Source organism: Choloepus didactylus, chromosome 2 (assembly GCF_015220235.1).
Source record: "Choloepus didactylus isolate mChoDid1 chromosome 2, mChoDid1.pri, whole genome shotgun sequence".
Taxonomy (NCBI): Eukaryota; Metazoa; Chordata; class Mammalia; order Pilosa; family Megalonychidae; genus Choloepus; species Choloepus didactylus.
In genome coordinates this window covers 150,636,421-150,647,319 of record NC_051308.1, presented here as the reverse complement: position 1 = coordinate 150,647,319, position 10,899 = coordinate 150,636,421, and the positions used below count along the sequence as shown (strand labels likewise).

Below are 10,899 nucleotides of genomic sequence, written 5' to 3'. Positions count from 1 at the left end.
GTTCCTGTCAGCCTGAGGCTCCCGACTGGTGTAAATAGTTGTGGCCTCTTTAATTCTTGGCCTAGGTTGTTTCTGTTTTGATTATTTTCTCCCGGGTCCTGGGGTCTGAGTTCTGAAGGGAGGGTAGGCACTAGAGGTGGGCCCCACCTTCTTCCTCTTAGGAAAGATACACCCCTTAGGGAGTTATCTTCTGCATTTGAACTACTCCTTTGTTTCTCTGACTCTGTTTCCATCCCTGTCTGGGTCACAGCGCTGCAAACTGAAAATGCCTGGGGGCTTTCTCCCCAGAGCCACTCAGGTTGAGAGAGAGAAAGAGGGAAAGAAAGCCTGTTTTCAGAGCCAGTCCATGGCCCCCCTGTTTCGCCCGTTGGTCAGAGAGAGCACCTGGTCTTCTGGGCTACCTTTCCTGGGGCACAGGCATTTTCTGGCTCTCTAAAGTCAGTTGTCTCTGAAAGCCTCTGTATTTATTTATTTTTTTCCGTTAGCCGCACCTCCTCTCCACTGGGAGTGACCTAAGGGTACTTTGCTGCTTGTTGGGAGTTTGTCTATGTTTGTAGCTTGTATTCAGCAGTGAACATTTGTTAATTAAAACCTCAGTGGGAGCTAGGTTGCACTATATTCGCTCGCTCCAGGAATACTGCTTTCTCCCACAGCAGGGTCTTGCAGCTCAGCCTGCCATGGGGGGAGGGGAATATACTAAAATTATCTTTACCATTCCCTGTTATTTCTTTTTTTACCAGGAACTTAAAGACTTTTCCTAAGACCTCAATTTCTGTTTTGCAAAGGCAGAAAGAAATACTGTGAAAGACTGAGCTTAAACCATTCCAAACTAAGCCAGCCATGCATAATGAAACAACTTTTAATTCATGTCTAGAAAAAGGTTTTTCTTTATGAAAATTGATTCATTTGTAATTTCACTTTTGTCTTTTTCTATTTTAATCACCGGTGTGCTTTAAAATATCATTATCTGTTACTCTTGAATAACACTCTATTTTTGTACTCTTACAAACACCCCATTTTTAAAGCACTTCTAATAACTCAGTTTTATAACAGATTTTTCTTTTCAGGGCATGGATTTGTAGACAACTTTAGAATATCAGGATTTGAAGCAGTTAAGAATGTCTCTGCCAAGTCGACAAACAGCTATTTTTAATCCCCCTCCACCGGAGTATATAAATACTAAGAAAAATGGACGTTTGACAAATCAACTGCAGTATCTACAAAAAGTTGTCCTAAAGGCATTATGGAAGCATAGTTTTTCTTGGCCGTTTCAGCAGCCTGTGGATGCCGTGAAATTAAAGTTGCCTGTAAGTGTGTCTTATAGTTATTTTAGTCTAAAAAAAGAAGAAAAGCCCTGTAAATCTCTTTATGAAATAAATTAGTATTTGATATTATAAAATATATTTAACTTAATAAAACCTGATTTATTCAGAACCATCAAAGAAATATCCCAATGAGGATTTTCTCCCAGTTAACAACAAAGCGTATTTTTCTGAGCTTTGACTCTCTTATATTAATGGATTGTGACAAATTATAGTACATGTTTTCTTGATATAACATGTCATTTGACCTTTTGACTCAGGGTAACCAGTATGAATGTCTGTCATAATTATTTAGATACCAGACTGTTTTATAGTATGATTTTATCATCAGTAATTCAGCTGTTTTTATCTGTTGTAGTTGTCATTTATCACTGTTTATACTGTTTCTGCTTTTAGCAAACTTCCCCAAATTACACTCTTTTCTACATGCTTCCACTTGGAATTTCACATTCATTGTAAACTAGGATAAGTAAAAGGTTGTCAGGAAACTGACTGGCAACTTAGTTTTTATTTGTTGAATTAGTCGTTATCATTTAAATCATTAATACAACAGTTCTTGCCTGAAGACAAATTTTTATCAGTTTTGTAGAATAAAATGTAGTGATTTAATGAGCTTTGCCATATTTGGGTAAATATAAATAACCTGAACTATTGCATTCAAAAATTAATCTTGCCTCATTATTATATGGCTCCTATAAGAATAGCTAACATTTTTGGAGCACTGTTCATTTAATTCTCACAATGATCCCATGATGGAGATAGTATTATTTCTTCCATTTCGTAGTTGAGAAGAAAGAAGTTAAGGAACCTGCCCAAAGTCAGCTTGCAGGTAACAGAGCTAGGATTTAGAACTCAGGCAGTTTGACCCCAAAGTAGTTTCTTTTAATTAGTGCTTCCCATAGTAAAGTTTAGTAGCTGTGTTTACGCATTAATTCAGTGAAATTATCAGATTTTTTTAAACTTTTATGTCTGTTTATCTAAGGACTTTCTAGCCTCCAATTGCCTGCACAGCAGATAGCAACAAATTACCTACTTTAAAATTTAATTTGTTTTTAAATTTACATATAGCAAAATTCACTCTTTCTACTTATTAAAGTTTAGGAGATCATATCTCAACAGATTAAAGAGAAGTTAACTGCATATTAACCTTTAATGAAAGTAGATAAATTAATGGACAGTTATACAAAGTTAACTTTGAAGCCTCAGGATCTCTCAGCATTCAGTGGCCAATATGTTTCTATTCATTCTTTCAAAAGATTGTGTACTATATGCCAGACTTTTCTACCCCACCACTCTATTAAATTACAATGTCTAAATTACCAAAGCCAATGCCAACATTCTAAAGTTAACTTAAGTTCTTCTTCTCCTGTATACTCCCAACACACTTTGTTTGGGTCTCTGTTTTAGAAATAAATTTATTGTATTATGGTTACTCATTTATATGACAGACTCCTCAAAGTCAGTAAACTAAGGAAAGGAATTGTCTTCACCTTCACAAGACATTGTTCCACTCTTCAGCCTAGAGTTCCAAGTCCATTCTCCTTAAAACACTGCATGTGGGCCTTCACAACAAAAAGTTCTTTTATCTTGACCTATCCATGACTGACCCTGAGCTGTAGACACAAATGAACTCTTACTGCTCTCCAAACATGCCATCCTTTTATATGTTTTTTCTCCTCCTGCAGCAACCTTTCTCATCCCCTTTATTCTACCTGGAATACATCTACTTTTTCAGATGATAATTCAGCTCAAATGTTGCCTTCTCCATGAAGTGTCTCCTAACACTTCCAGGTAGACTTAATTTCTTCACACTCAGAATTCAACTTTAGGTCTTATGTTAGGAATTTTTAACCATTTTATAACAGAATGGTTAAATAATTTTTAATATAGATCATAAACAGGGATTTGGGATTGGATCCTGGATCTGTCAGATAGATTCCATAAATATTAGTTTCTTTTCCCTCATGCCCTTCATTTGTTTATTTTCCGGGAGAGTTCCACTCTTAAATTCTCATCTTTTTTTTTTCTTTATTTAATGAATTTTTTTCTCTGAAAAAATTATTGCATGGCAGTCAGCTTAGTTTCTTATTCATAAAGGTTTTAGTTTCCAGAGTATGGCTTTTTAAAGATAATTTCTCTTTGGAGTTGCAGGTGTATAGTTCCTTAAATTTTTTGTTTATCAATAGTTGTAGTAAATTCATTCTTAACAGTAACGTTTAGAATTTCTTCTTCAAAACTATAGGATTATTATGCTATTGTTAAAAACCCAATGGATTTAAATACAATTAAGAAGCGCTTGGAGTATAAATATTATGTGAAGGCTTCAGAATGTATAGAAGACTTCAATACAATGTTCTCAAATTGTTATTTGTACAACAAGGTATGTTAAGCCTTAAGTAATACTTGCTAATTCTTTGCTTTTATGTATAGGAAATATGTATAAACAAGTGTGCTGATTTCGGATTTCATGTCTTGACTTGAAATAAAGGGGCATTTTTTTTCACTGTATTCATAATTTTCATGCATCAATATTTGTTCATTGTATTTGCTGTAATATTTTTGCCTAAATATCTATAATGGCTTTTTATGCTTTTTTTTTTTAAAAATGAAATCCCAATATTGACTGGTTTTTATGAGTAAAGTATTATTTCAAAATGTTCTCTACTGCCCTCCTGTCATTTTAGTTATAACGTAAGTGAAAAACCTTACTATAATTTTATCTTAGTTAAATTTTCAAGATATGGATCCCTGGCCATAGCCTAAGAAGCCAAGCAAATTACATACTTCTAAACTTCACAGCTAGTTGACTTAAAGATCAGACACATGCTCTGTTATATCCTATTGGTAGTATTTGCAATTGTGTTAATTCATTAGCTTGTATGATAATGAATGTGGACATTTTGAACTTAATCTTCAAATTTGCTCTCATCCATACAATTGGATTTGAGTATTTGGTTTTTCTACCATATAGTATTCCTATTTCCCAGAAAGCTGCATTCTTTTCAAGCTGTTCTATGGTATCTAAAAATTTTAAAGCTTATATCCCATTTGAAGAATTATACCATTATCACTCATTTAAATATGAGAAATCCAAGTATTTGACATGTGGTTTATTCAAGATCACTAGTGGCACAATAATTATTACTGAAATGTTATAGAAATTTTGGCTTAGTTCCCAAGGTAGCTGTCAGTGCTACCTTATGGGTATAAAAGATTTAAGGCTGTTTGCCAATGTAAATTTGTAAAAAAATCAAAACCAGAGGTACTCTCAAAACTACCATTGGCAACTTCATTTTAATTTAAAAATTCCAAAGATCATTTCACATTTAACGTTTTAAAATGAGTGTCACTAATTTTCCTGACCTAGCTTGGAAATATGTTCGCTGCTTGATTCTGCTGCTTTGTCCATTTATTTAGTTTTTCTCAGTGAAGGAAAGCAAGAGGAAGAATTCTCAGCAGGTAGTTAGGATTGAAAACTGACTTGGCTCTACAGTGTCATTTTTTTATTCAGTTAATTGAAAACTGAATCACATCAAATCAAACCATAGGATACTTGGCAGAGCTGTGAAAAGTTTTGTTATAACCTATTGGTGAGATAGAAGTTTTTATTTCTAATACATTTTTTTTTTTGTATTAGTAAGATTGGTTTATCCAGTGCTTGGATAAGCATCTTCGTCCCTTTTAGAAGTTGAAAGATCCTTTTTAGAAGTTAAAGGGTAGGATGCTAGAATTTAAAATGTGAGCTGCTTCACTATTTTTTTAAACTCAATGTTGAAGAGATAAACATGATCTAGGAGTACTATGTCACTGCTTCTATAGGGCAACCTGAATTATGGAAATTTGGTATAGTGAACATTCTCCATATTATATAACCTTATAGTATATTTAATGTATTTTCTAGCCAGGAGATGACATTGTTCTTATGGCACAAGCTTTAGAGAAGTTGTTTGTGCAAAAATTATCTCAGATGCCACAGGAAGAACAAGTTGTGGGTGGTAAGGAAAGAATAAAAAAAGGTAAGCCAGAAGACAAACCTTTTATATTTCTGTTCTCTCTCCCCCCACCCCCTCTCTTTCTGTGTGTGTGTGTACTGTGTGTGTATGTGTGTATGTATAAAAAGCTATTGAAAATGACTGGAACTAAATATAAGTCCCTCAAAGGTAACAGATTTCTGGAAGTCCTTTGTCCTATTCTTTTTTTTTTTTTCTTAATTTTATTGCGATATATTCACATACCATGCAGTCATACAAAACAAAGCATACATTCAATTGTTTATAGTACCATTATATAGTTGTGCATTCATCACCAAATTAATTTTTTACTTTTTCATTACTACACACAAAAATAACAAGAATAAAAATTAAAGTGAACAAGAGCAATTAAAGTAAAAAAGAACACTGGGTGCCTTTTTGTTGTTGTTTGTTTTGTTTTGTTTTTTTCCTTCCCCCATTTTTCTACTTATCCACCCATAAACTAGACAAAGGCAAAAATTGAGGTGGGGGAAGAGGGCATACAGATCCTACAAGTTCCTACAAGTCATTGTGTGGACTTAGTTTGGCTTTTTGGCTTTTTTACTTGGAGAGAAGATGGGAAGCCGTTGGAGGGTATTGAGCAAAAGTGATAGGGATCTGATCTGAGTGTTAAGAGATCACTTTAGTTGCTATTCTGAGAAATGATTATAGGGTGTAAAAGAGGAAGAAGGAAGACCTTTTAGGATATTGTTGCAATAATCTAGGTGAGAATTGATGATGTCTTGTATCAGGTATATTACCACTATGAGAAGTGGTTGGAGTCTGAATATCTTTTGAGGATAGAGCCACTAGGGTTTGCTGGTGGATTGGATATTGGGTTTGAGAGTGAATGGTGTCAAAGTTGACTCCTATGTTTTTGGCCTGAGCAATTAAAAGAATGGAGTTGCTTTGATGGAGGCATAGAATTTGACTAGGACCATTGAAGTAATAGAAGATTTCAGAATGATATAATCCCAGTGTCTCAAGCCATAGCAATCTCTGGGAACATACAGGGCAGAACAGGAACAACTGATCTTTTGCCAGAATCACCTGAAGGATATATTGATAAAAGAATCTTATGCATATCTGTTCTGTGTCAGTCAGTGATGGACTATCTGTAACAATATGGAGGTCCTTGGATGTTTGTACAAAGTATTCTGAAGACCTCACATAATAATATATAGTTTGTCTCCAGGCTGAGGTTTTTATTTTGTTCCTGTCCATAGCTATCTGAAGCTAACCACAGAGCTCTATTAGTCTGAGTTTAAGCCAGGCACCTTTTTAAATAAAATTGGCAAGGCTACCAATAATAATAAGCTTTAACGTTTTCAATATTATATCTAAATTGATCCAATGCTGTCAGCAGCAGTGGGGAGGGGGGTGGTGGTGGTGGTGGTGGTGGTGTCAAATTGTAACAGGAGTCTGTTACGTTTATATTGCTAAAAAGCTGAACTAAATGAATTAATGTAGAATACCAAGAGAGAAAATGGTGTTAGTTTTATATTTTACTCAGTCAAATATTTGACTCTAATTCAAACTTCATTAGGCACTCAACAGAATGTAGTAGTTTCTTCTGTTAAAGAAAAACCATCTCCCAAAGCACCAGAAAAAGGATTTAAGCAGCAAGCAATTCCTTCTGTATTTCCTGAGACGTCTGTTTCTCCCTTAAATGTAACACAAAGCACTCCACTCATCTCTACCTCACAAACAGTGGCCCAAGTAAGTTTATTGTAGTTATAAAATCATTGGTTTCTGAAATATTGCAGTATAAGTTTGGATGTTATGATGTCTTAATATTTTTTAAAGTTGATATGATAATTGGTCTTCAGCATTGTGTAATCTTTGTCATACTGTTTCTTCCTGTCTATACATGGGATTCTGGCCAAATTTTAGAGATATCTTAGAAAGTATTTGAACTACTTTAGTATCTTTGTAGTATTACTATCAGAAGTTGTTCACCTATGTAGTTTTGTTTTTTTTTTTAAATTCTGTACCCTACCTGATTTCTTATGTGAAGGAAGGCTATCTGTCTAAACTCAGGTATCAAGAAACTTCTTTCAGTATAATCACAAATTTTTTCTGTCAATTCTTTGGGGTATGGAAATAAAATATTAGACTGATTTATTTTGCCTATGAAAGAGAAAGTAACCTTTATTAATACTTAATGCATGATTGACAACAGTAATTGTAAATTATAAACTTGGTGCAAGTAATCTTTTCCTTTTTTTTCTTAAATGATCAACTGATGAAAAAAAGTTTTTAGACTATTGCTCTATCACCTTATTATAGATTTTTGTTGAATTCTGTTGTTTTAGGTTACAAGGGGTGTAAAGAGGAAAGCAGATACAACTACTCCTACAGCTTCAGTAGTTAAAGCAAGTAGTGAATCTTCCCCAACACTTACAGAAAAAAAATCAGTGAAAATGCCACCTATAAAAGAAAGTGTGCTAAAGAATGTTTTGCCGGATTCTCAGCAACAATATAAAGTTCTCAAGAGTGTTAAAGTAACTGAACAATTAAAGCATTGTAGTGAGATTCTTGAAGAGATGCTTGCAAAGAAACACTTACCATATGCATGGCCCTTTTATAACCCTGCTGATGTTAATGTCTTGGGACTCCATAAATGTTGTGATATTGTCAAAAATCCCATGGATCTTGGAATTATTAAGGTAAATGTTGTCTTAATAGAGGAACTTCTTTTCTTGATTATAAAAATAACCTCCTCATTGTAAAGAAATTTAAAAATTCAGAAAAAGATAAAGAAGAAAATTAAAATCACCAGTAGTCATACCATCTGGAGTGAATGACTGGTAACATTGTTAAATGTATCTTTTAATTTTCTTCTAATCAAACACATCCATGCTTCTTTACCACAATATTTGAGTTACTGTCTGTAATACAGCTGTGCACCCTGAGTTTTCCCTGTATAGTGGATGTTTTCTTATTTCCTAGTCTTTGAGAATATTTTTAATAATTGCATAATTCTGTCATTTTTTCTCTTTTTTTTTTTTTTTTTGTTAGATATTTGTGTAGTTGCCAATCCCCTCCCCTCATTTTTTTTTTTTTTTTTTTTTTTTTTTTTTGTCTTCTGCTGGATTGATAAATTTTCTTCATTTCTGATTTGGAAGTTTTAAGTTATAAATTTTAAGGGTAACTCCTAAAAGAATAGAACTGTAGCATCTACAAAATTATTCAGTATCTTGGTCTTTCTCCTGAATGGCCAATCCATTGTACTTCTTATTCTTTATTATTGTATGGAATTTTGGTTCTTTTTTTAAACATAGTTTTATTTTTCGTGGTCAACATTAAGTTTAACTTGTTACCAGTGTTTGTGCTCATCCTCATTTTTTGCATCCTACTTGTTACCTCTGGGATTATTTTTCTTTTTGTTGAAGTGCACTCCTAAGTGTTTCTTCCATCAGTGTCTCTACAACTGTTACTATTTGTATGTCTGAAAATGTCTCTATTTTGTCCTTACTCTTGAATGATTCTTTAGTTGACTATAGAATTCTAGATTGGCAGTTATTTTCCCTCAGTACTTCGATCTATTGTTGCTAAGAAGTCTGCTGTCAGTCTACTTGTCATCTTTCTGTAGGTAATCTGTCTTTCCTCTCCCTCTAGTTGTGCGTTTAATTTTATTCATCTTGATTGGAAATTAGCACATTCAGTCTGAAGACTCAGGTCTTTTTGAAGTACTGAAAAAAATTTAACCATTGTCTTTTCAAAGTACTGTTTTTCTACCTTTCCGTGTATTCTAACTCAGGCTGAGAGGTCATGGAAAATTACCTGAAATAAATAACACCTGAGCTAATTCTTAAAGGATAAATAGAACTTTATAAGTTATAGGACATTTCAGACACAGGGAGAAAATTGTAGGAAGGCCTTAAGGTGAGGAAAAAATATTCAGAATATTATATTTAGGTCAACTTGAAATACAAGGAGAATATGAAGGAATGACTGGGGGAAACATGAGACTGGTAGGAAATCTGGGGCTTGAAAGTGAAAAGCCTTCATTGTAAAGAGGCCAAAAGCAGCCATTTTAATATTAAACACAGGAGTTATGTACTTATATTTGATTTTTATGATGATTGCTATAGCAGAAATGTGGAGAAACGTTTGGAAGTGGTAGAGAGGTAGACCAGTTAGAATGCTATTACAAAATTCCAAGGGCGAGAAGATAATGACTTAATTTAATTATCTGTATTTGTCAATTGACAACAATCTGATTATGTTTCATGTTTTAGTCTTATATTTCCTTAATTGCAAATTAGGTCTGGCATGTTGCATTTTTTATTGGCCTTTTGTATTTGATTTTGACTTGTCTATTAATATATACATTTTGTCCAAACTCTATAGGAATATCTTTTTTGTTTTTCTCTTAGTAGCTGCCTATAAATGGTTACTTTACATCCCCACTCTTCTATTCACCTGATATGCAGCCACCTAAAAATGTAACACGGGTTACATTTTTAGGTGGCTCCTGTTTCTCTTCTGTTCAGTTGTCCTTTCATTCCCAGTAGAATTTTATTAAAAACTCTTCACTCAAATTTTCAAGGTTGGCTTAAGAGGTTTATTTTTTCACTGCTTCCCTGCTACCAAACTTACCTATCCATGGTTATCTGAAAGCACTCTGTGCGTTACTGCTTTTGTGATTTCCTGTTTTCTTTAACTGGAATGCCTTCCTTCCTCATCTCTACTTGTCAGAATTCATTGAATTTTTCCAAGTCAAAAGATACAAAACAAACGTATCAGAATTTTAACATTTATTAAATCTGGATGGTGGGTATCTTTTAGTATTTCTGTATTCTGTGTGCTTGAACTAACTTCATAATATAAACACTTAATATAGGTACTTAAATGCTTATTGAATTGAACTGTGTTGTCTTATGAATCCTGTAATTTTCCTTTAATTTAGCAAAAAATGGACAACCAAGAATATAAGGATGCATATGAATTTGCTGCAGATGTTAGATTAATGTTCATGAATTGCTATAAATACAATCCTCCAGGTCATGAAATAGTGACAATGGCAAGAATGCTCCAGGTAATCTGTTACTTTGTGCTCTGAAAGTGTTTTCTCTGAACATAGTTTAGAAATTTTAGAACCATAACTCAAGAAATAAAGAATACACACACCCCCAGTAGTAAAAAAGCAATGTATAATTTATACTTTTAAAACTACCAGGGTTTGTTTGTTGAGGTTTAGCATTGTTTAGAAGCAAATCTTTTAACAAAGCTTCCCTGGGTATAAAGGAAATTAGAAATATTAGTGAAGAGAGGATCATAGATAGCTGAATAGGGCTGACTGGAACCCATGTCCCACTGAAGGGAAGGCCAAGGACTTCTGAGACTGAGCCATTAAGAGGTAGTAGAATGATGCACCAACCTCAGGGCAGAAGACCTTTCAAAGAGGGCTGTACCTTTCACACCTTGAGCAGTCCTTTGACCACTAGAATCCTATCTTGCCTGGAAGAAGGGAGAAAAGTTGCTGAGATTGTCAGGGAGGGAAGCATGAGTCTTTTTGTATATACTTTGTGTTTATTTATTCCTTTTTCTGGTATATCTTA

General features: G+C 33.9%; 1 protein-coding gene across 1 annotated transcript in view; it reads left to right on the top strand.

Moving 5' to 3' along the window:
* Window positions 1-1,112: 1,112 nt before the first annotated feature.
* BRDT (bromodomain testis associated) overlaps window positions 1,113-10,899 on the top strand; it is a 78,054-nt gene continuing 68,267 nt past the window's right edge. Inside the window, exons 1-6 of the mRNA XM_037815845.1 lie at window positions 1,113-1,307; window positions 3,565-3,702; window positions 5,224-5,338; window positions 6,879-7,051; window positions 7,648-8,001; window positions 10,248-10,376. Coding sequence (XP_037671773.1) covers window positions 1,119-1,307; window positions 3,565-3,702; window positions 5,224-5,338; window positions 6,879-7,051; window positions 7,648-8,001; window positions 10,248-10,376 — 1,098 coding nt within the window. The 5' untranslated portion in view covers window positions 1,113-1,118. The remainder of the gene's footprint in view (window positions 1,308-3,564; window positions 3,703-5,223; window positions 5,339-6,878; window positions 7,052-7,647; window positions 8,002-10,247; window positions 10,377-10,899) is intronic.